The sequence below is a fragment of the Sus scrofa genome, unplaced genomic scaffold, assembly GCF_000003025.6.
Source record: "Sus scrofa isolate TJ Tabasco breed Duroc unplaced genomic scaffold, Sscrofa11.1 Contig63, whole genome shotgun sequence".
NCBI lineage: Eukaryota > Metazoa > Chordata > Mammalia > Artiodactyla > Suidae > Sus > Sus scrofa.
In genome coordinates this window covers 105,942-131,910 of record NW_018085271.1, presented here as the reverse complement: position 1 = coordinate 131,910, position 25,969 = coordinate 105,942, and the positions used below count along the sequence as shown (strand labels likewise).

Here is a 25,969-nt window from a genome sequence, read left to right as displayed (position 1 = left end):
GTCATCTTTGATGTCTTTCATCAGCATCTTATAGTTTTCAGAGTAGAGATCTTTTGTTGCTTTTAGGTAGCTTTATTCCTAAGTATTTTATTCTTTTTGATGGGATGGTAAGTGGGATTATTTCCCTAGTTTCCCTTTCTAATCTTTTGTTATTAGTATATAGAAAAGCAGTATCCTGTGACTTTGCCAAAATCAATTATGAGCTCTAACTTTTTTCTGGTAAGTCTTTTAGGATTCTCTAAGTATAGCACCACATCATCTGCAAATAGTGATAGTTTTACTTCTTCCTCCAATTTGGATTGTTTTTATTTCTTTTACTTCTGATTGCAGGGGCTAGGACTTCCAAAACTATGTGGAAGAGTAGTGGTGAGAGCGAACATCCTTGTCTTGTGCCTGGTCTCAGTGGGGATTCTTTCAGCTTTTCACCATTGAGAATGATGTTAGCTGTGGGTTTGTCATATATGGCCTTTATCATGTTGAGGTAGGTTCCCATTATGCCCACTTCCTGAAAGATTTTTATCAGAAATGGGTGTTGGATTTTGTCAAAGGCTTTTTCTGCATCTATTGAGAGGATCATATTTTTTTTGTGTGTGTATGTCTTTCTGCTTTTTCTAGGGCTGCACCCGCAGCATATAGAGGTTCCCAGGCTAGGCGTCTAATCAGAGCTGTAGCCACCAGCCTATGCCAGAGCCACAGCAACGCTGGGATCTGAGCCATGTCTGTGACCTATACTACAGCTCACAGCAACGCCAGATCCTTAACCCACTGATTGAGGCCAGGGATCGAAACCACAATCTCATGGTACCTAGTTGGATTCGTTAACCACTGAGCCATGATGGGAACTCCCCAGGATCATATGGTTTTTATTCTTCAGTTTGTTAATGTGGTGTATCACAATGATTTACTTGCAGATATTGAAGAATCCTTGCATCCCTGGGATAAATCCCACTTGACCATTTTGTGCAACCTTTTTATGTATTGTTGAATTAGGTTTGCTAGTATTTTGTTGAGGATTTTTGCATCTATGTTCATCAGTGAAATTGGCCTGTAATTTTCTTTTTTTATGGTATCTTTGTGTGGTTTTGTTATCAGGGTGATAGTGGCCTCACAGAATGATTTGGGAGTGTTCCTGCCTCTGCGAGTTTCTGGAATAGTTTCAAAAAGATAGGTGTTAGCTCTTCTCTAAATGTTAGATTGAACTCACTTAAGAAGCCATCTGGTACTGGACTTTGGTTTGTTGGAAGTTTTTAAATCACACTTTGTAGTGAAATGAGCCAGAAAGACAAACACAAATACCATATGATATCACTTATAACTGGCATCTAATATCCAGCACAAATGAACATCTCCTCAGAAAAGAAAATCATGGACTTGGAGAAGAGACTTGTGGTTGCCTGTTGGGAGGGGAGGAGTGGGAGGATCGGGAGCTTGGGCTTATCAGACACAACTTAGAATAGATTTACAAGGAGATCCTGCTGAATAGCATTGAGAACTATGTCTAGATACTCATGTTGCAACAGAAAATAGGTTGGGGGAAAAATGTAATTGTAATGTATAAATGTAAGGATAACCTGACCCCCTTGCTGTACAGTGGGAAAATTAAAAAAAAAAAAACCACTAAAAAAAATAAAATAAAAAAAATAAATCACACTTTCAATTTCAGTACTTGTGATTGATCTGTTTATCTTTTCTATTTCATCTTGGTTTAGTCATGAAAGATGATACTTTTCTAAGAATTTGCCCATTTCTTCTAGGTTTTCCATTTTATTGGCATATAGCGGCATGTAGTAGTCTCTTATGATCCTTTGTATTTCTGTGATGTCCGTTGTTACCTCTCCCTTTTCATTTCTAATTTTATTGATTTGAGTCTTCTTTTTTCTTGATAAGTCTGGCTAAGGGTTTATCAATTTTGTTGATCTTTTCAAAAAATCAACTTTTAGTTTCATTGATCTTTTCTATGCTTTTCTTCATTTCTATTTCATTGATTTCTGCTCTGATCTTTATGATTTCTTCTGCTAACTTTCAGTCTTGTCTGTTCTATCTCCAGCTGCTTTAGATGTAATGTTAGGTTGTTTATTTGAGCTTTTTCTTGTTTCCTGAGGTTGGCTTGTATTGCCATAAACTTCCCTCTTAGAACTGCTTTTTCTGCTTCCATAGGTTTGAGAGGGTTGTATCTGTTCCCATTTGCTTCTAGGTATTTTTTAATTTCCTCTTTGATTTCTTCACTGATCCATTGGTTGTTTAGTCTGCATGTGTTTGTTTTTTGCACTTTTGTTGTTGTTGTTGATAGGATTTCAGTTTTCTTAAAGTTATGGAGGCTTGATTTTGGGCACAGAATGTAATCAATCCTAGAGAATGTTCCGTGTGCACTTGAGAAGAATGTGTATTCTCCTGCTTTTGGATGGAATGTCCTATAAATATCTATTAAGTCCAACTGGTCTAATGCTTCATTTAGGGCCTGTGTTTCCTTGTTGATTTTCTGTCTGGATGATCTGACCACTGCCATAAGTGGGGTGTTAAAGTCTCCTGCTATTATTGTCTTACTGTCAATTTTTTCTTTTAAGGTTGGTAGCAGTTGCCTTATCTAGGTGATCCTATGTAGGATGCATATACATTTACAATTGTTATATCTGCTTCTTGGATTGATCCTTTGATCATTAGGTAACGTCCTTCCCTGTCACCAAAATATTCTTCATTTTAAGGTGTATTCTGTCTGATATGAGTACTGCTACTCAGCTTTCTTTTGATTCCCGTTTGTGTGGAATATGTTCTTCTATCCTTTCACTTTCAATTTGTGTCCCTAGAAGTGAAATGGGTCTCGTGAAGACAGCATACATATGGGTCTTGTTTTTGTGCCCATTCAGCCAGTCCATGTCTTTTGGTTGGGGCATTTAGTCCATTTACACTTAAGGTAATTATTGATATGTATGTTCTTATTGCCATTTTATTAACTGTTTTGGATTTGTTTTGTTGCTCTTGTTCCTTTCTTCCCTTCTTCTCTTGTTCTCTCCTCTTCTGGTTTGATGACTATCTTTAGTGATTTTTCTTATTTGCTTGTGTATCAACTGTAGATTTTTGGTTTGCAGTTACCCTGAAGTTTTGATATAGGACTTGATATAAATATGAAATTGTTTTAAGTTGTTGGTCTCTTAATTGCAAGTGCATCTCCCATGTCCTGTATTTGTAGGCTCCTCTTCTGACAATTTCTGATATTGGTAGTATAATTGTTCGTGCATAATTTCCTGTCTTTACTGCCTTTATTGGAGAGACTTGTCATTTGTGGTATCTTTGTTTCTGGCTGCGGCCTTTTCTTTTCTGCCTAGAAAAGTTCCTTTAGTACTTGTTGTAAAGCTGGTTTAGTGGTGCTGAATTCTCTTAGCTATTGCCTATTTTTAAAGCTTTTGATTTGTCCTTCAAATCCAAATGAGAGCCTTGCTGGGTAAAGTAATCTTGGTTGTAGGTTTTTTCCTTTCATCACGTTAAGTATATCATGCCACTCCCTTCTGGCCTGCAGAGTTTCTGCTGAAAAATCTGCCAATAAACTTATCGGGGTTCCCTTGTATATTATTTCTTTTCCCTAGCTGCTTTCAATATTTTCTCTTGGTCTTTAATTTTGGTCAGTTTGATTAATATGTTTCTCGGGGAGTTCCTCCTTGGGTTTATTTTATATGGTATTTGTTGCGCCTCCTGGATTTGAGTGAGTGGTGCCCTTCCCATGTTAGGGAAGTTTTTGGCTATTATCTCTTGGGATATTTTTTTGGTCACCTTCTCTCTCTCTTCTCCTTCTGGAACCCCTATAATACGGATGTTGGTGCATTTAACATTGTCTGAGAGTTCTCTGAGACTCTCTTCATTTCTTTTCAATTGTTTTTCTCCTTTCTGTTCCACATCAGTGATTTCCACTAATCTGTTCTCCACCTCACTTATTCGTTCTTCTGCCTCCTGTATTCTGCTGTTAGCTGCTTCTAATGAATATTTTATTTCAGTTACTGTATTTTACATCTCTTCTTGCTTACATTTTAAATCTTGTATTTCTTTGCTCAATGTTTGCTCTAAATTAACAGTCTTTGCTTCCAGTTTATTTCAAATGTCTTGCATCATCTTCAGCATCATCAGTCTAAAGTCTTTTTCTTGGAGGCTGAGAATCTCCAGATCACTTAACTGTTTTTCTAGGATTTTTCTTTCTCCCTTATCTCAGTTATAGTTCTCTATGTTTTCATTTTTATTTTTATAGGTTTTTGGTACAATGACCTTTTTGCAGAGAGTAGAGTTGTGGGCTCTTTTACTTCTGTTGTCTGCTCCCGCCCTTGTGGCTGAAGTTGGTACAGGGGCTTGCTGTAGGCTTCTTGATGGGAGGGACTGGTGCCTGCCCACTGGTAGGTGGGGCTGATTCCTATCCCTTTGGTGGGTGGAACTTTGTCTCTGGGTGAGATTAGAGGCAGCTGTGTGCCTGGGGGGGAGGTCTTTAGGCAGCCTGTTTGCTGATGGGTGGGGCTGTGATCCCACATGGATTATTGTTTGGCAAGGGGCTTCTCAGTGCTGATGGGTGGGGCCAGATTTTCACAAAATGGCCACCTCCAGAGAAACATACACTGATGAATATTCCCAAAAGCTTTGCCTTCAATGTCCTTCCCCCACAATGAGCCACAGTCATACCCTGTTTTCCCAGGGAACTCTCCAAGAACTGCAGTCAGGCCTGGCCCAGATTCCTTTGGAGCCTCTGATTTGCTCTGGGACCCAGTGCACGTGAAAGCCTGTGTGTGCCTTTCAAGAATGTGGTCTCTGTTTGCCCCAGTCCCATGGAGCTCCTGTGCACAAGCCCCAGTGGCCTTCAATGCCACATGTTCCAGGAGCTCTTTCTCCCAATACCAGATCCCCAGGTGTGGGCACTTGATGTGGGGCTCAGAACTCTCACTCCTGTAGGTGAGTCTCTGTGATACAGTTACTTTCCAGTCTGTGGGCTTACCACCAGGGAGGTACCGGGTTGCTTATATCACATAATCGCCCCTTCAGCCACTTGATGTGGCCTCCTCTTTGTCTTCTGAAGTAGGATATCTTTCTGAAAGTTTCCAGTCCATTTGGTTGAAGGCTGTTCATTATTGGTTGTAATTTTTTTGTCTTTAGGAGAGAAGTTGGGCTCCAGTCCTTCTGTTCCATCATCTTAATCCTGTCTCTCCATTTTTTTTAAAGGTATCACAATTTCACCATTAAATCTACCCTGTGATTTCAAATCAATGGATCATCCTATTTTTCTTTATATGTGATGGTTAACTGCTCTCCCCACCTTTCTCTTCCAGAATTTCAATGTAGAAAGATTAACAAACTTAAATGAAATATGAGAGGCGCAATGCTTTTCAAGTCAGAGAAGGTGAAGTAATTGGCTCATTTAGGAGAATAAAAGCCCACCATTGCTTGAATGCAGAGTGAGTGTGCAAAGAATGAATGCTGACATGCCCTAAGGAACCAGAATCACTGGCAGGAAATTGTCAGGCCTCCAAATCCACCTACAGACTTCAGAGCTATCCTTAGAAGGGTGACACTAAATGCCAAATGCACCAGATCAAAATAAGAATGTGAACAGTCACATGGATTTGTATTTAGAAAAAACAACAACAACATGTTTTTGAGAAGTAAGCCACACTTGGGAGTTCCCACTGTGGCACAGTGGAAATTTATCCAACTAGGAACCATGAGGTTGTGGGTTCGATCCCTGGCCTTGCTCAGTAGGTTAAGGATCCAGTGTTGCTATGAGCAGAGGTGTATGCTGGCAGCTACAGCTCCAATTAAACCCCTAGCCTGGGAATCTCCATATGCCATGGGTTCAGCCCTAAAAATCAAAAAAAAAAAAAAAAAGCAAGGTACAATTCTCTGAAATAACAAGATCGCTGAACATTTAGTAATATTTTTATTTATTATTATTATTATTACTACTACTACTATTATTACTATTATTCGTCTTTTTACGGCTGTACCAGCAGCATATGGAGGTTCCCAGGATGGGTTCAAATAGGAGCTGTAGCAATGCAGGAGGATCCGAGCCATGTCTGTGACCTATACCACAGCTCACGGCCAGATCCTTAACACACTGAGTGAGGCCAGGGATTGAACCCACATCCTCATGGATGCTAGTCAGATTCATTTTTGCTGAGCCACAATGGGAACTCCTAGAACCTTTTTATTAAGTGCTTCTTTTTAAAAGCAAAAAACTGAGCTAGGTCCTCTGGGAAATCAGAACCCAGTCTACAGTTCAGAAGTCTAGACAGAGCTTCAGCCATCATAGAATCAATTTACAAAACTAGGGTTAATATGCTAAATAATATGTGTCAAAATACACAAACCACAGAAAGGTCTACTCAATATTCTGCAATAACCTATATGAGAAAAAGAATGGATATATGTATAAGTAAAAAATTTTTTAAGAAGTCAAAATCCTTTTCATGCAACGGTAAGGAAATTCAAAAATTCATGTAAAGGGAAACACACATTTAACAGAAAATTTTCTAGAAATAAACCTTTGCATATAAACACTAAGCAAAAGACCCAGGTGCTGTTATCTGCATTCATGCTGCAGCATCAAAATGACGTGATTGTTAAAAACCAATTATCATCACATCCCAACTACATAATTTACCTTTAGAAACACTTACAAAACTTAATGGCTTTTTATTGGTATGATCTCATTTATCTTTCAGTTAATAGTGAAAAAACTACTATTGTCTCCACTTAGTAGATGTTCCCTAAGACCTGAGGAATAAAGTGAGTATTTCAGGGTAATTAAGGTAATTAATTTATTGGGTCACTTTGTAGAATTTGAACCCATAATTATATTTTCTAGTTTAGTGCTTTGCTAAGGACAAGATAATGTCTCTGGTTACACTGGGTTCTAGGAATAAAGCTAAAATGAAAACATAAGGCATCATCTTAGTTTTCATCACCATCAATACACACATTTTCATTTACAGGTGTACCCAGGTCATTGATGGTCTCCTAGGAGGTAAATAAAGTCAGTTAAACTCATAAGCTCCCCTTAATTATCTGCAATGCTACCAATGTACACACACTTATACTAACAAGTTAATTACATCTAATAAATTACCTCTTCTAAGGCGTTCCACAGTTCTTCATCCGTATGCTCATGAAAGGGATCCAGATTTTTCCTCATTGTCCCAGTGAATAAAACAGGTTCCTAAATACCCCAAAATTGTGAATGTTATTAAATTAACTACACTTTTTATCATGCTAGACTGATTATAGAACAGAATTAAAATACAGAAAACCAAAATTTACCATAATCATTAAAAACAAGGCTGCAAATGCTTGTTTACAAAACAGTATCTCTCAATTTCCACTGTACAAAGTAGGCTCTAAAATATCTTGCAGACAACTGAACACTAAAAAAGGAAAGTGCTGGAATGTGTCATCTTAAGAAAAAAGCCGAAGAAGAGAAAAGAACAGCCCATGGCCTGGTGCTAAAAGCTGGACTCTTTCGAATGGCAAACTGAAGTATTACCTGTGGAGTGGGTGCCCTGCCCGGAGCTCTTCCCGACTGGGACTCCAGGTTGTTGTTCACAGGACTCTCCCTTGCTGCCTGGATCTGGATGTAGGTGTTTCCTCAGTTTGATGATGTATGAATCTCTATCTTTTACTATTATGCCTTAACCAGTGTCTTAACTGTAGTCTTTTGTTAATAAACCCTCTAATTCTTGTTAAACTAAGTGAGGAGTGGTTATTTTGCCAGCAAATCCTATGATCCTTGACACCTAAAGTATGGCATTCAACAAAACATCTGCCTAAACAAAAATATAAGGATATAATTATTTGAGGAGGAGTTCCTGTGGTGGCTCGGTGGAAACAAATCTGACCAGTATCCATGAGGATGGTGGTTTTCGATCCCTGTCCTCACTCATTGAGTTAAGGATCTGGCGTTGCCATGAGCCGTGGTCAAAGATGTGGCTTGGATCTGACTTTGCTGTGGCTGTGGTGTAGGCCAGCAGCTGCAACACCGATTTGAACCCTAGCCTGGCAATGTCCACATGCTGCAGGTGCAGCCCTAAAAATACAAATTATTATTATTACTATTATCATCACTATTATTAGTTGATGAACTTTGCATCAGGAGAGCTAGATACATTGTCCACTCTGGTCTGATACTAGGAAATACCAGTAGCATGATTAGTTGAGGTTTGTGCCTCAAAGCAAAACTGTTCTATTTTTTCACATTGGCCCTGAAGAATGAACTAGGATATTTTCTGCATTGCTCAGAGAGTCTTCTGGGATCTGGAATTTTTCTACGTGTGTAAGTGGGACATCTCCACACGTGCAAAGAGAGTTTCAGATACTGAGGTCTGTGGTACCTCTGTTCATGAGGAGATACCTCTGATCCTGCACCAGCTGACCCCCACATCATCTCAACGGTGCATCAGGAGAATGAGCCTCACAAAACCTCATTATTAACTGCAGGGCCAGGGTGACCTGAAACCCACTGTGATGAGCACCACAAAAAAAACCTATTGTTCCTATTCATCTGCTTCCAGAAGAGACACAAGTAAATCACTCTGGAAACACAAGCCTCCTTCTAGGGTTCAAGACAGGATCTTGCACATAAGCTCACATAGGCCATTTACGTTTTCTTCTGGAAAGCTCTAGTAACCTAAACCACAAGAACACAGGCAGCAGAGAAGAGCCCAACTGGCTCCTTTTGGTGAAGGGACAGGACAATGGGATGCACGGATGTGGGAACAAAGGAGACCTGACTCTTCCATGAGGGCCCAGGAGCTTTTGCAAGGAATCACCAGCCTTAAATCCTCCTGCCTGGCCTTGGGCTGGACTGTTGGTTCCTCCTCACTCACAAAAGCCCACGAAGAAAGATGAAGAAGACATTTCCTTCCGTAGCCATGAAGGAGGACACTCGGAGAGCCTCCCGTACCTTCTTTCCCTGTTGTCTTAGTTTCAAGTCTGGTGAGAGAGAAATGGAAGCAGAAGACACACGCTGTGCCACCAAAAAAAGACACAACTCTAAGCAAAATCCAAAATTAAAAAGACATTCCGAAATGTAAGACCAGCTACTATAAAACTCTTAGAGGAAAACAGAGGTCACTCTCTGATGTAAACTACAGCAATATCTTCTCAGATACACCTCCTAAAGAAAATAAAAACAAAAATAAACAAATGGGACCTAATTAAACTTAAAAGCATTTGCACAGCAAAGGAAGCCATAAACAAACCAAAAAGACAACCTACAGAATGGGAGAAAATAGTTGCATACGAAGCAACTGACAGGGATCAATCTCCAGAATATACAACCACCTCCTGCAGTTCAATAGCAAGAAAACAAACAAGATAAAAGAAAAAAAAATGGGCAGAAGATCTAACTTGATGTTTCTCCAAAGAACACATACGGATAGCCAAAAAACACAAGAAAAGATACCCAACATCTCTAATTATTAAAGAAATGCAAATCAAAACTACTATGAGGTACCATCTTATACCATCCAGAATGCCCATCACCAAAAAGTCTACAAATAATAAATGCTAGAGAGGGTGCAGAGAAAAGGAAATCCTCCTACACTATTGGTGGGGATGTAAATTGGTGGAACCACTACGGAAAATAGTATGGTGGTTTCTCAAAAAATTAAATATAGAACTACCATATGATCTTGCAATCCCACTCACGGGCATCTATCCAAAGAAAATCATAATTCAAAAAGATACATGCACCCCAGGGTTCACTGCAACACTCCTTATAACAGCCAAGACAGGGAAGCAACCTCCATGTCAAGTGACAGAAGAATGGATAAAGAAGATGTGGTATAGGAGTTCCCATGGTGGCGCAGTGGTTAACAAATCCGACTAGGAACCATGAGGTTGGGGGTTTGACCCCTGGCCTTGCTTAGTGGATTAAGGATCCGGCGTTGCCATGAGCTGTGGTGTATGTAGACTGCAGACGTGGCTCGGATCCTGTGTTGCTGTGGCTCTGGTGTAGGTTGGCAGCTACAGCTCAAATTCGACCCCTAGACTGGGAACCTCCATATGCTGTGGGAGCGACCCAAGAAATGTCAAAAAAGTCAAAAAAAAAAAGATGTGGTATATAGATACACAATGGACTATTAGCCATAAAAAGCATGAAACAACGCCATCAGCAGCAACATGGATGGACCTAAGATTATCATACTAAGTGAAGTTAGACAGTGAAAGACCAGCATCATCTGATATCACCCATATGTGGAATCTAAAAAGAAAGGACACAGATGAACTTATTTACAGGACAGAAACAGATTCACAGACATTGAAAAACATACAGTTGCCAAAGGGGACAGGTGGGGGGCTGTGAGGGTTGGACTGGGGGTTTGGGATTGGCATATGCACACTGAGGTATATGGAAGGACTGGCCATTGGGGACCTGCTGTACAGCACAGAGAACTCTACCCAGTGTCCGGTGATAATCTATGTGGGGAAAGAATCTGAGAGAAATGGATATGTGTATACATACGACGGGGTCACTTTGTTGTACAGCAGAAATTATCCCAACCTTGTCAATTAACTACATATAAATAAAAATTTTTTAAAAATTATGAAGGGAGCTCTCTTTGCACAAAGCTGTTTAAGCGGCCAACATACCTCCAAAGCACCGAAAATCACTGGTCATGTGACATTACAAAAGGAATACTGAACTGAGCTGAAAAATCCTGAGACCCAAATGCAAGGTCTCCTTAAAACTCTCAAATTTAGGATCAAAGACTAAACAACCATTTAGGCAATGGTAAGAGTTCCCTGTCAGGGAAATCACCATCACCTACTTTACATTTTGGAAAAACTTCTCACTCTCTGGAATGAGCAACTCTGTTTCCACAGGCCAGGCAATGGCGCTTCCTTCAGCTTTTCCATGAGGTTTACACAAACGACGTGAGCAGGCGAGGGGAGGCTGGTGCCCACTATTCCCCCCTCCCCTCTGACTCTCCCCACCTTCCCTCAAGGCTCTAAACCAGGGGCCGGATTCTACTCCGGGGCCCAGATGCGGGACCCTTCAAGGACTCGTGTTTGAGGAGGTGATGGGCCTGAAAAAGGCAGGTTAATGAACCAGCTTTGAGCCCAACTGGGAGAAGGGAGACGGGGTCTCTGTGCTCATAATAAGGACAAGAATGTCTCTTTGCCCATCACAGCTTGTGTGACCTGAACAGTTTTTCCCTCCAGGTTCCTCTCACGGAGCAAGTTCACGTCTTGTAAGGGGTCTAAGGTTTAAAGTGTCCACCAGGTTTTCAACATATACTCTAGAGAGGTATTAGTTACCTAAGCTAATCTACAAAAAAAAAAAAAAATTTAAATAACGTTTTTTAATTTGTTCCTTCAATTCACAAAGAAAAGGCTCACAGTATTAGCAGGTTACTGACAGCCATTTTGCTGGTTCAGGAGAACAGGCACAGGGACCCCATTTAAAGTTCAATCACCTGCTTCATAATCGGGGCCTCTCTCTACTGTCACCTCCCTCACCTTCTTCTCTTCAGGAAACTCCCTGAAGAGGATGAAGCTCTGCAAAGACTGGGGACTAGAGTGAGATTCTTTGCAGAAAGAGGAGTCCCTCCTCCTGAGCCCCTGCCAGACGCCTGCAGCTGCTTCAGGCTGAGCTGTGGTCAGAGCCCTCAGACACACTGCAGGCCTTAAGGAGGTTCTGCTCATTAGCACCAAACCACTGCTGGTGTTCGTAAAAAGAAAAAAAAAAAAAATAAGGTTAAGATTTCCCACAGCAATAAGGGCCCTCACTGAAATCTATACTAACAGTCTAAATGGATATATTGGACAAATACAAGTATTTATTTAGCAGTGTTAGATGGAAGAACATAGTTTAATAACTATTTCTCTGTTATGTGCCAAATATGTTTCAAAATCAGTCAAATTTCAATAAAAAGTTGATGGAAAAGAATAACTGATTACAACATTAACTGACTGAAGCTGTATTTTTCATTAAAGCCAGTAACTTATGAACAATGTCTGTTTTAAAATGTCCATGTGTTTTACGCACAGAGGTCATTTTGGTTTATACTTTCATCACTCGCCCATAAGAAACCATTGTTATCTTCAAAAGGTAATAAAAGTACTTACAGACACTGCAAGGGCAGGTAAAGGTCAAACTAATGACCATTTCCGACAGATATTCAATTACTCACCTCTAAGCAATGAAGTTAATCAACTAATTTCATAAATACCTGCGGGTAGAACACACAGTGTAGACATTTATAGCAGGACACACAACCTTCACATAAATACACACAGTATTTATTGGCCCACACATATTTTTTCTGAAAGAACACATTTATTTATTTATTTATTTATTAATTTTCCCACTGCACAGCAAGGGGGTCAGGTTATCCTTACATGTATACATTACAATTACATTTTTCCCCCACCCTTTCTTCTGTTGCAACATGAGTATCTAGACATAGTTTTCAATGCTATTCAGCAGGATCTCCTTGTAAATCTATTCTAAGTTGTGTCTGATAAGCCCAAGCTCCAGATCCCTCCCACTCCCTCCCCCTCCCATCAGGCAGCCACAAGTCTCTTCTCCAAGTCCATGATTTTCTTTTCTGAGGAGATGTTCATTTGTGCTGGATACTAGATTCCAGTTATAAGTGATATCATATGGTATTTGTCTTTGTCTTTCTGGCTCATTTCACTCAGTATGAGAGTCTCTAGTTCCATCCATGTTGCTGCAAATGGCATTATGTCATCCTTTTTTATGGCTGAGTAGTATTCCACTGTGTATATAGACCACATCTTCCGAATCCAATCCTCTGTGGATGGACATTTGGATTGTTTCCATGTCCTGGCTATTGTGAATAGTGCTGCAATGAACATGCGGGTGCACGTGTCTCTTTTAAGTAGAGTTTTGTCCGGATAGATGCCCAAGAGTGGGATTGCGGGGTCATATGGAAGGTCTATGTATAGATTTCTAAGGTATCTCTAATCTGTTCTCCATAGTGGCTGTACCAGTTTACATTCCCACCAACAGTGCAGGAGGGTTCCCTTTTCTCCACAGCCCCTCCAGCACTTGTTCTTTGTGGATTTATTAATGATGGCCATTCTGACTGGTGTGAGGTGGTATCTCATGGTAGTTTTGATTTGCATTTCTCTTATAATCAGCGATGTTGAGCATTTTCTCATGTGTTTGCTGGCCATCTGTATATCTTCCTTGGAGAAATGTCCATTCAGGTCTTTTGCCCATTTTTCTACTGCGTTGTTGGCTTTTTTGCTGTTGGGTTGTATAAGTTGTTTATATATTCTAGAGTTTAAGCCCTTGTCAGTTGCATCATTTGAAACTATTTTCTCCCATTCTGTAAGTTGTCTTTTTGTTTTCTTTTTGGTTTCCTTTGCTGTGCAAAAGCTTTTCAGTTTGATGAGGTCCCATGGGTTTATTTTTTGCTCTAATTTCTATTGCTTTGGGAGACTGACCTGAGAAAACATTCATGATGTTGATGTCAGAGAGTGTTTTGCCTATGTTTTCTTCTAGGAGTTTGATGGTGTCCTGTCGTATATTTAAGTCTTTCAGCCATTTGGAGTTTATTTTTGTGCATGCTGTGAGGGTGTGTTCTAGTTTCATTGCTTTGCATGCAGCTGTCCAGGTTTCCCAGCAATGCTTGCTGAATAGACTTTCTTTTTCCCATTTTATGTTCTTGCCTCCCTTGTCAAAGATTAATTGACCATAGGTGTCAGGGTTTATTTCCGGGTTCTCTATTCTGTTCCATTGGTCTGTCTGTCTGTTTTGATACCAGTACCACACTGTTTTGATGACTGTGGCTTTGTAGTATTTCTTGAAGTCTGGGCGAGTTATGCCTCCTGCTTGGTTTTTGTTTTTCAGGATTGCTTTGGCGATTCTGGGTCTTTGGTGGTTCCATATAAATGTTTGGATTGTTTGTTCTAGTTCTGTGAACAATGTCAGGGGTAATTTGATAGGGATTGCTTTGAATCTGTAGATTGCTTTGGGTAGGATGGCCATTTTTACAATATTGATTTTTCCAATCCAGGAACATGGAATATCTTTCCATTTCTTTACATCTTCTTTGATTTCTTTGATTAAGGTTTTATAGTTCTCGGCATATAGGTCCTTTACCTCCTTGGTCAGGTGTATTCCGAGGTATTTGATTTTGTGTGGTACAATTTTAAAAGGTATCGTATTTTTGTATTCCTTTTCTAATATTTCACTGCTGGTATACAGAAATGCCACTGACTTCTGAATGTTAATCTTATAGCCTGCTACTTTGCTGAATTTATTAATCAGTTCAAGTAGTTTTGGGGTTGAGTCCTTAGGGTTTTCTATGTATAGTATCATGTCGTCTGCATACAGTGACAGTTTTATCTCTTCTCTTCCTATATGGATGCCTTTTATTTCTTTTGTTTGTCTAATTGCTGTGGCTGGGACTTCCACAACGATGTTGAAGAGCAGTGGTGAGAGTGGGCATCCTTGTCTTGTTCCAGATTTGAGTGAGAAGGCTTTCAGTTTTTTCCCCATTGAGTATTATATTTGCTGTGGGTTTCTCATAAATGGCTTTGATTATATTCAGGAATGTTCCCTCTGTACCCACTTTGGCGAGGGTCTTGATCATGAGTGGATGTTGGACTTTGTCAAATACTTTTTCTGCGTCTATTGAGATGATCATACGATTTTTGAGGTTTTTTTTGTTAATGTGGTGTATGATGCTGATTGATTTGCGTATGTTGAACCATCCTTGTGAACCTGGGATGAACCCAACCTGGTCATGGTGTATAATTTTTTTGATATGTTGTTGGATTCGATTGGCTAAGATTTTTTTGAGAATTTTTGCATCTATATTCATCAATGATATTGGGCAATAGTTTTCTTTTTGGTGGTATCTCTGTCTGGTTTTGGAATGAGGGTGATGGTGGCATCATAGAATGTCTTTGGGAGTATTCCTTCTTCTTCAACCTTTTGAAAGAGTTTAAGGAGAATGGGCACCAATTCCTCTTTATATGTTTGATAGAATTCACCTGTGAAGCCATCTGGTCCTGGACTTTTATTTGTAGGGAGTGATTTTATGACCTCTTCAATTTCATTTCTAGTGATCGGTCTGTTCAGTTGGTCTGTTTCTGCTTGATTCAGTTTTGGCAGGCTGTTAGATTCTAGAAAATTGTCTATTTCTTCCAGATTGTCAAACTTGTTGCCGTATAGTTGTTCATAGTATTCTCTTATGGTTTTTTGTATTTCTGCTGTATCCGTTGTGATTTCTCCTTTTTCATTTCTAATTTTGGTGATTTGGGTTCTTTCTCTCCTCTTTTTAGTGAGTCTGGCCAGGGGTTTGTCAATTTCGTTCACCTTTTCAAAGAACCAGCTCTTGGTTTTATTAATTTTCTCTATTGTTTTTTGAGTCTCTATTTTACTGATTTCTTCTTTGATCTTTATAATTTCCTTCCTTCTGCTGACTTTAGGACTTTTTTGTTCTTCTTTTTCTAATTCGTTTAGGTGGAGGGTTAAGTTGTCAATTTGGGATCTTTCTTCTTTTGTGAGAAAGGCCTGGATTGCTATAAATTTCCCTCTGAGCACTGCTTTCGCAGCATCCCATAGATTTTGAGAGGTTGTGTCTTCATTATCATTTGTTTCAAGGTAGTTTTTAATTTCCTTCTTGATTTCCTCATTGACCCATTGGTTTTTTGGTAGCATGTTGTTTAGTCTCCATGGAGTAGGTTTTTTCTCTTTCCTTTTCCCATGGGTGGTTTCTAATTTTATGGCATTGTGGTCGGAGAAGATACTTGAGATAATTTCTATGCTCCTAAATTTATTGAGATTCACTTTGTGTCCCAATATGTGGTCGATTCTTGAGAATGTTCCCTGAGCATTTGAGAAGAATGTGTATTCTGCTTTTTTTGGATGTAGTGTCCTGAGGATATCAATTAAGGCTGACTTTTCTATTGTTTCCTTTAGGATCTCTGTTGCTTTATTGGTTTTCTGTCTAGAGGATCTGTCCATTGATGTGAGGGGGGTATTTAGGTCTCCTACTATGATTGTATTCTCATCCATATCTCCCTTTATGTCTGTTAATATTTGTTGTATGTATCTGGGTGCTCCTATGTTTGGGGCATATATGTTGACGATAGTAACATCCTCTCCTTGGATGGATCCCTTAATCATTAAGTAGTGTCCTTCTTTGTCTTTCTTTATGTCTTTTGTTTTAAAGTCTATTTTGTCTGATATGAGTGTTGCGACTCCTGCTTTTCTGTCATGTCTGTTGGCGTGAAATACTTTTCCCCACCCTTTCACTTTCAATCTATATGTATCTTTTGTCCTAAGGTGAGTTTCTTGTAGGCAGCAGATTGAAGGTTTTTGCCTTTTTATCCACTCAGCCACCCTGTGTCTTTTGATTGGGGCATTCAGTCCATTGACATTTAAGGTGATAATTGATAGATGATTATTTATTGCCATTTGAACCTCAGGTTCCAGTTGATTCTATGGTTCTCCATTCTTCCTTTCTTTTTTTTTTTTTTTTTTTTTTTTTGGTTGGATGGTCTCCTGTTATTATCTGCTTGAGTGTATTTTTTTTTCATTTTTTGCAAATGCAATATTTGCTTTTGGCTTGTGGTTGCCCTGTTTTTTAAGTATGCTAACCCTGAAGGAACACATTTAAACTGCATTTACCAAGAGTTAGCTGGCACAGCAGAGTCAGGGAAACAAATGTTCTTCTTCAGTGTAAAATATTAAGTGGGACATTAGTTTCCAAACTGTTTTGGAACGTCCCTTGTGGTACTGCAGGTTAAGGATCCATTATTGCCACACATGTGGTGCAGGCTGCAACTGCTATGCAGGTTCAATCCCTGGCCTGGGAACTTTGGGTGCAGCCCCCACCCCCATGAAATTGTTTCCATCATGATTCAAAATTTATACTTTAAAAATTTTATTCTTTCTATGGATTGGGAGGCTGAGATCAGCATATACACACTGCTATATACTAAGTCGACTGGTAACAAGGACCTACTGTATATCTCGAGGAAATGTATTCAATTCTCTGTGATAGCGTATATGGGGATAAAATCTGGAAAAGAATGGATATATGTATATGTATTGCTGATTCACTTTGCTCTACACCTGAAACCAACACAACTTTGTTAAGTCACCTATACGTCAATGAAATTTATTAAAAACAAACCAAAAATAAATTTAATCCTTTTTGCCACATTCGGTAGTAATTATTTCTGTTGTAACTAATATAACACAAGTTCACATTAGCTGTGTGACCCAGAGCATTTAGTGTAGTAAGTGGATAATCCCTCCACACAGCTGCAAGACTGAGAACTGCAATCTTACTGGCCCTTGTGTCTGCACTGCTGGAAGACAAGACCCTCATTATCTTAAAAAAAAACCCTACCCACTCACCTTCAGAGGCTTAAGGACCTGGGATCAAGGCAAAACAATACAACCGGTGACAAAGGAACCAGATAAAGCACAACAGTTTGCCCAATCGTTTCAGTCCCAAACCAGAAAACTGCCCTCCACTAAAATACATCCTCAGGAGTAGCTATTGCTGCTGTTTCCTCAGAGCTACCTTCTCATTTCTAATCTAAGGACCTGACTTAAGCGGCAGCCAGTGCCCCTGTTTCAAGACTGAGGGAATCACCGGAAGTCACTGTACATCCTGGCTTCCTCCTCCTTTTTTTTTTTTTTTTTTTTTTTTTTAAGCCTGTAACCTCTGAATCAATGATTGAACTCAATTCTCATAAAATCCTCTTTCAGCGGCTCCAACGGGATTTTATAAAGGTTTCAGTGTCAGATAAAAAGCACTGCCTGTATTAGGCTCGAATCCAGTTGTCTTTCTTTACCAGTAACAGTACACCCACCTCCACTTTCTTTGAGTTTTCTTATTAATAAGGAAAAATGGGAAAGAAAACCAGGTAATCAGGGAGGAGTATTAAAGAGACAGCTCTGGTTCAGTTTCTTCAAACTACTGAAGAAAATGCAGGAATGGAAATACCAAAAGAGCAGTGTGGGCTGTTTAAAAAATACTCGGCTTTTGCTATGATTTTTTTTTTAAAAACCTCAAATATAAAAAAATGAATCTTTTTAATCATGATAAAGATGACAGACACTGTTCAGTGCCAAACTCTGAGTTACAATCATACATACTAAATTTACATGGGATCCCTCTTCAATTGAAAATATTTTCTTTGTCGGAGGAATTCCCGTCTTGGCACAGTGGAAACGAATCAGACTAGGAACCATGAGGTTGTGGGTTCGATCCCTGACCGTACTCAGTGGGTTAAGGATCCAGCGTTGCTGTGAGCTGTGGTGTAGATCACAGACACAGCTCGGATCCTGTGTTGCTGTGGCTGTAGCGTAGGCCGGCAGCTACAGCTCTGATTAGACCCCTAGCCTGGGAACCTCCATATGTTGAGGGTGCGGGCCCTAAAAGTTCAAAAGACAAAAGAAAAAAGAAAAAATTTTCTTTGTGCCAAAAGGATAAAGATCCCTGGATGTAAAGAATCATCCAGAGAAGTTCTAAAATCCATTTTCCAGATTCTTTCAGAGAAGCAAGTTCTTCCCTTAATATCATCACAAGGCTGTTCTTTCCAGGGAACACACTTCAGTCTGGAGCACAAAGGACACATACACTGTGGCTGCCCATTGTGGATGGAAAGTATTTAGGGAGTGCTTTCAGTTTTTGCTTTTTCCTGAAATTCTGAATACAAATGGAGAAGCACTGTCCATGCCCCCAATAGCTGTTTTTTGAAAGGTCCCCCCAGGACTCCAGGACTGACAGTCCAAGTCCCCACTCCCCTGCCTCTGGTTCCTACGCAGGTCTTCGCTAAGACCACATCTCCCCCAGTTCTAACCTGCTCATGGTGGGGTCAGCAGTGACAGGGATGAGCCTGGGATGGAGAGAGCACTCTGGAAGCTCCCTGCTGCTCCCAGGATTACAGGGAGCAGGGAGTCAGGGAGGTTGTTGTGGGCCCCACGCACCCAAGCAGGCAACGCAGAGAAACAGCACTGGGCCCCCTCTGCAGAGTCTGCTCTCAGCGTCCTAGGTTCCCTCCCTCAGGATATTCAGATGCCAGCAACACTGCTTCCTACTCACTTGTGGGAAGAAGGGTGTAAGCTTTCTGCACTTGAATAGGTGACTTCAAGGAATCAAACCAATGGATTTTCTCCACTTCCAAAGCCAGTTCAACACTGTGAAGAAAAATGGTTCTTGGCTGGAGAGGGTAAGATTTTGAGTATCTTCTCCCGACACTCATTAGCCCATGGCATATAAGTGAATAAACCTGTTTCTAAACTAATACTATCCTTCAAATTAGGGACACAACACTAGGAGAAATATCTGCCAGCTCTATTCTGTATATATTTACTATGTTATGGTTTGGGGAATCCTTTTGAGTGTGCAGTAGAAAAAAGTGGAAAAAATACTTGACGAGAATATCATTCAGTTCAACAAATATTCATTAAAAAAAAAAAGGACTATGGAATTCCTGTCATGGCGCAGTGGTTAACGAATCCGACTAGGAACTATGAGGTTGTGGGTTTGATCCCTGGCCTTGCTCAGTGGGTTAAGGATCTGGCATTGCCGTGAGCTGTGGCTCTGGTGTAGGCTCGGATCCCACGTTGCTGTGGCTCTGGTGTAGGCCAGCGGCTACAGCTCCGATTCGACCCCTATCCTGGGAACCTCCATATGCTGCGGGAGTGGCCCTAGAAAAGGCAAAAAGACAAAAAAAAAAAAAAAAAAAAAAAAAGGACTGTTCTAAGCTCTGATTCTACAGCTTATTAGCTAGTAGACTTGCCGTAAGTTATTAATCTTCCCAAGCCTCATTTCCCTCACTGGAAGATGGGGCTAACCTTGCAGGGCTGCTGGGAGAATATAGAACAACAATAAAGCCCCGGCATGAGGCTCACACAGACCAGGACCAGGTCAACAGGGGACAGGGAGAGACCATGTTTGTCAAACTGCAGGAGCAGCCAATGGATCAGGAAATAAATATGGTGCCACATGACCATCATTTTGTCTCTAATATGAACTAGAACTGATATGACAGAAATTATCAGAGCACAGAGCAAGAGTAATATTATTTTGTGAAGTTTTTGTTCCTGTTTCTGTGCATGTGCCGCACACTCACATAAAATCACGATATGAAGCAGTTCCACCATGGACTGCCATCAAGAGGATTTTGAAGTCACTAGCAGAGTGGTTATCTGCTCAGGCTATGGAGCTGGGATTCTCCTTAAATTTGATCCTGTTTGTATTTGGAAATGGACCCCTTTTCAGTTGCATCATTTGCAAATATTTTCTCCCATTTCCTAAGTTGTCTTTTTGTTTGTTTATGGTTTCCTTTGCTGTGCAAAAGCTTTTAAGTTTAATTCAGGCCCCATTGGTTTATGTTTGCTTTTCTTTCCATTACTCTAGGAGATGGGTCCAAGAAAATATTGCTGTGATTCATGTCCAAGAGTGTTTTTCCTTTGTTTTCCTCTAAGAGTTTTATGGTATCTTGTCTTACATTTAGGTCTTTAATTCATTTTGAATTGATTTGTGTATGTGGTGTTAGAGAATGTTCTAATTTCATTCCCTTACATGGAGCTGTTCCAGATTTCCCAGCACCACTTCTTAATGAGACTGTCTTCTCCACTGTATATTCTTGCATCCCTTGTCTTAGACAAATTGAGTATAAGTGCATGGGTTTATTTCTGGGCTTTCTATCCTGTTTCACTGATTATGTATCTGATGTTTGTGCTGGTGTTGTATTGTTTTCATTATTGTAGCTTTGTAGTATGGTCTGAAGCCAGAGAACATGATTCCTCCAGTTCTGTACTTCTTTCTCAAGATTGTTTTGGCTATTAGAGATCTTCTCTATTTCCATACACATTTTAAAATGTTGTTGTTTTTTTCAGGGCCTCGCCTACAGCATATGGAAGTTCCCAGGCCAGGGGTCGAATCCAAGCTGAAGTTGCTGGTGACAGCAACATGGGATCTGAATTGCATCTGCAACCTACACCACAGCTCACAGCAACATTGGATCCTCAACACACTGAGCGAGGCCAGGGATCGAACCTGCTTCCTCATGGATACGAGTCAGGTTTTTAACCCACTGAGCCACAATGGGAACTCCACATTCTCTCTTTAATCAACCAATATTGTGCCTTGGAGACAAAGGCATAAAAAGTGGAATAATAAAGGTTCTGTGTTTACAATGGTTGGTGAGCCTTATCTGCATGGATACAAAGCTTAGCTCTGTTTTGTAAGCATGCAGAGTATGTGTGTAGAGCATGCTCTAAAGTAGGGTAGAACCTAAACCTGCTCATGCCAAGGTCTGTTTAGCCTTTGCTCAGATGTGCTTCCAAACATGATGAGCAGAGCCAACATTATTTCTTTGTTTATAGAATTCTTTTCCATACACAAGCATAAAACTTTTCTTATTAAGAAGCATTAAAAACGCAGGGCACATTTCTAAATCCTTTTATCCAAGGACATAAAAGGACTTTTGGACACACTCATCATTTCTGCTACCTAGTTTCAGGTGGCCCATGTCAGAAGTGGGTACAGGGAGAGAGGACAAGATGGCGGAGGAGTAGGGGGATACGCTCGCCCTCTCCCACAAACACAACAAAAAAAGCACATCTACAGAATAAATGACTCGCACAGAACAGCAACCAATCGCTGGCAGAGGAACCTAAACTCCAATAATGGCAAGAAGTTCGTGACATTACTGGGCAGAACGGGAGAAAAGAGGAGAGTGAGAGAAGGTGAATCCGAGCGGGACGGGCGCTCCCAAGAGGGAACTTCGGAGGAGAAAGGGATCCCGCACCCTGGAAAGTCACATACACGGGGGAAAGATCAAATGAACTGGAGGAATCTCCAGATGCAGAGAAGAGTGTAGCAGTAAGTTGGAGTACGGAAAGGCCGATCAAGAACCCAACGGACCATCTGAACTATGGGCACAGTCACCAAAAATTGAGATGCCTGGGTGGGGGCTGGGCACCGAGACCTCGGCTCCAGAGGTTAGTCCCCGGGAAAGGGACGGGGGACGCCTGGATGGGGGCTGGGCACCGAGACCTCGGCTCCAGAGCTTAGACACCCAGAACAGGCTGGGGGGGGCAGGGCGGAGCGGAAACTGCTTGGTAGGTCTAGAAACCATTTGACAGGGCAGAGACTGCCTGGGAGACTAGAAAACAAAGCTGTTGCAGAGGAAGGGAGCAATACTCTAGGGGCGGGGAAGTGGAAAACCGCATCAGAGGAAACCTGGGAGAAGAGCCTGGTCTGCGCCCATGCTGGGGAGGGGAGAGAAGAAGGGGTGGGTCCCCATAGAATACTCCCCATGCCACAGCAAGCTTACAGGCCTGCTAGCTAGCTGAAAGCTGTGCTTCCCAGTGCATCCCCTCCCCCCACCCCCACCACCCCCTATGCTCTCGCCGGACCTGGGGCTGCCTGCCATCCAGGAGGGCTGGCCTCAACAATTGCCTGAAGCCTACCACCGCAGGGGCTGTCCCTGCACAGGCCTGCTTGCCCTTTGGAGGGGCTACACTTCCGCAGAGTAGCACCAAACACCACCAGCCCCCGAGAAAAGGCCTGCAGCCCAGAAAAGCTAGAACAAGCCTAGCCAGGCCGTGAATAGATCTGCCTAATTCTCGGACTGTTTTTCTGAGTCAGGCTGCCCTGGGGAGGAGCCTCTTGGGTTTCTAGCGGCCCTGCTACCCGCCCAAGCCCCCAGGGGGTGCCCCACTCCCTCGGAATAACTGCTCAGCACCACCAGCCCCCTTGCAGCCCAGAAAAGCTGCAACAAGCTTGGCCAGTCTGTGAAAAGATCCGCCTACATTCTCAGGCCGTCCTTCTGAGTTGGGCTGCCCTAGGGAAGAGCCTCTTAGGTTCTCAGTGACCCATATAGCTGCTTCAGCCCCCAGGCGGTGTTGCACTCCTGAGGAACAGCTGCCCAACACCGCCAACCCCCTGCAAGAACCCCACAGACTAAAAACACCAGAGCAAGCTCTGCATGACCAAGTGAAATCTGCTACCATCGTGGGGTGGACCTCCCAGTCCTGTCTGCCCTCAGGAAGCCCTCCTTTGCTTCAAAGAAACACTGTTAGCCCCATCAACACTCCAGAAAAGCCACACTGCCTCAAAAAAGATTGACCAACAACGCCAGCCCTCAGGAAATATTCCACGGCACTGACAAGGCAAACACTGCCCGATCACGGAGAGTACAACTCCCTCAGGAGAAAGAAAACAACAAGCAAGATGAAGAAGCTGAGAAACCACCCCCAGTCAAACCAACAAGAGAACTCACCGAAAACAGTCAGCAATGAAACAGATCTCGGCAGTCTGACAGACCTGGAGTTCAAAAGAGAAATAGTGAAAATACTGAAGGAATTAAGAGAAGATATGAACAGTAATGCAGATACCCTCAGAAAGGAACTAGAAAATATAAGGAGGAGCCAAGAAAAACTAGAACATTCATTTGCAGAGATGCAAACTGAACTAGGGGCAGTAAAAACCACAATGAATAATGCAGAAGAACGAATCAGTGATATGGAAGATAGAATAATGGAAATCACTCAATCTGGTCAACAGACAGAAAACCGAATCAAAAAACTGGAAAGCAATATAAGAGACCTATCGGATAATATAAAGCGGGCCAATCTACGCATAATAGGAATTCCAGAAGGAGTAGAAAAAGATAAGGGAATGGAAAATATATTTGAAGAAATTATCGATGGAAACTTCCCAAATCTAAAGGATACTGGGTTCAAGATACAAGAAGCACAGAGGGCCCCAAACAAACTGAACCCAAACAGACCCACACCAAGACACATCATAATAAAAATGGCAAAAGTTAGTGATAAAGAGAGGATCCTAAAGGCAGCAAGAGAAAAACAGAATGTTACCTACATGGGAATCCCCATAAGAATATCAGCTGATTTCTCTACAGAAACACTACAGGCCAGGAGGGAATGGCAAGAGATATTTAAAGGGCTAAAAGGAAAAATATGCAACCTAGATTACTCTATCCAGCAAGAATATCATTTCAAATAGAAGGGGAAATAAAAATTTTTCCCACAAACAAAAACTTAAAGAATACAGAAACACAAAACCCAGGTTAAAGGAAATATTGAAAGGGCTTCTTTAAACCAAAAAGAAAGGAAGGAAAGGGAAGAAAAAGAAAAGAAAAAAAAGAAGAAGAGGAAGAACTAGGACTGAGGAAACCACAATCAGAGAGCAGTCACTCAAATAAGCCAGCATAACGATTTAATCATGAACATGCTTCAAGCAAAATAAAATTAAAAAGAGTCACCAAAACCATAAAATGTGGGCAAGGGATGTTAGGAAATAAATAACCCTTTTTGTTTGTTAGTTTGTATGTTTCTCTTCTTAATTTTAATATAGTAATGAAGTGTTTGAACTTACAGGACCATCAGCCTAAAACTAACAATTATGGGAAGGGGTTAGCATATTAAAAAACAGGGCAACCACAGGCCAAAAGCAAATATTGCATTTGCAAAAAATGAAAAAAAAATACACTCAAGCAGATAATAACAGGAGACCATCCAACCAAAAAAAAAAAAAAAAAAAAAAAAAAGAAAGGAAGAATGGAGAACCATAGAATCAACTGGAACCTGAGGTTCAAATGGCAATAAATAATCATCTATCAATTATCACCTTAAATGTCAATGGACTGAATGCCCCAATCAAAAGACACAGGGTGGCTGAGTGGATAAAAAGGCAAAAACCTTCAATCTGCTGCCTACAAGAAACTCACCTTAGGACAAAAGATACATATAGATTGAAAGTGAAAGGGTGGGGAAAAGTATTTCACGCCAACAGACATGACAGAAAAGCAGGAGTCGCAACACTCATATCAGACAAAATAGACTTTAAAACAAAAGACATAAAGAAAGACAAAGAAGGACACTACTTAATGATTAAGGGATCCATCCAAGGAGAGGATGTTACTATCGTCAACATATATGCCCCAAACATAGGAGCACCCAGATACATACAACAAATATTAACAGACATAAAGGGAGATATGGATGAGAATACAATCATAGTAGGAGACCTAAATACCCCCCTCACATCAATGGACAGATCCTCTAGACAGAAAACCAATAAAGCAACAGAGATCCTAAAGGAAACAATAGAAAAGTCAGCCTTAATTGATATCTTCAGGACACTACATCCAAAAAAAGCAGAATACACATTCTTCTCAAATGCTCAGGGAACATTCTCAAGAATCGACCACATATTGGGACACAAAGTGAATCTCAATAAATTTAGGAGCATAGAAATTATCTCAAGTATCTTCTCCGACCACAATGCCATAAAATTAGAAACCACCCATGGGAAAAGGAAAGAGAAAAACCTACTCCATGGAGACTAAACAACATGCTACCAAAAAACCAATGGGTCAATGAGGAAATCAAGAAGGAAATTAAAAACTACCTTGAAACAAATGATAATGAAGACACAACCTCTCAAAATCTATGGGATGCTGCGAAAGCAGTGCTCAGAGGGAAATTTATAGCAATCCAGGCCTTTCTCACAAAAGAAGAAAGATCCCAAATTGACAACTTAACCCTCCACCTAAACGAATTAGAAAAAGAAGAACAAAAAAGTCCTAAAGTCAGCAGAAGGAAGGAAATTATAAAGATCAAAGAAGAAATCAGTAAAATAGAGACTCAAAAAACAATAGAGAAAATTAATAAAACCAAGAGCTGGTTCTTTGAAAAGGTGAACGAAATTGACAAACCCCTGGCCAGACTCACTAAAAAGAGGAGAGAAAGAACCCAAATCACCAAAATTAGAAATGAAAAAGGAGAAATCACAACGGATACAGCAGAAATACAAAAAACCATAAGAGAATACTATGAACAACTATACGGCAACAAGTTTGACAATCTGGAAGAAATAGACAATTTTCTAGAATCTAACAGCCTGCCAAAACTGAATCAAGCAGAAACAGACCAACTGAACAGACCGATCACTAGAAATGAAAT

The 25,969-nt window shown here is 40.8% G+C and overlaps 1 protein-coding gene across 2 annotated transcripts in view; it reads right to left on the bottom strand.

Annotated features, from left to right (window-relative positions):
• Positions 1 to 25,969, bottom strand: part of LOC100153359 (multidrug resistance-associated protein 4-like) — a 161,393-nt gene that overhangs the window by 29,796 nt on the left and 105,628 nt on the right. For both annotated transcript variants that reach the window (XM_021082309.1, XM_021082310.1), the window contains exon 25: positions 7,097 to 7,186. In XM_021082309.1, the coding sequence (XP_020937968.1) occupies positions 7,097 to 7,186 (90 nt within the window). The remainder of the gene's footprint in view (positions 1 to 7,096; positions 7,187 to 25,969) is intronic.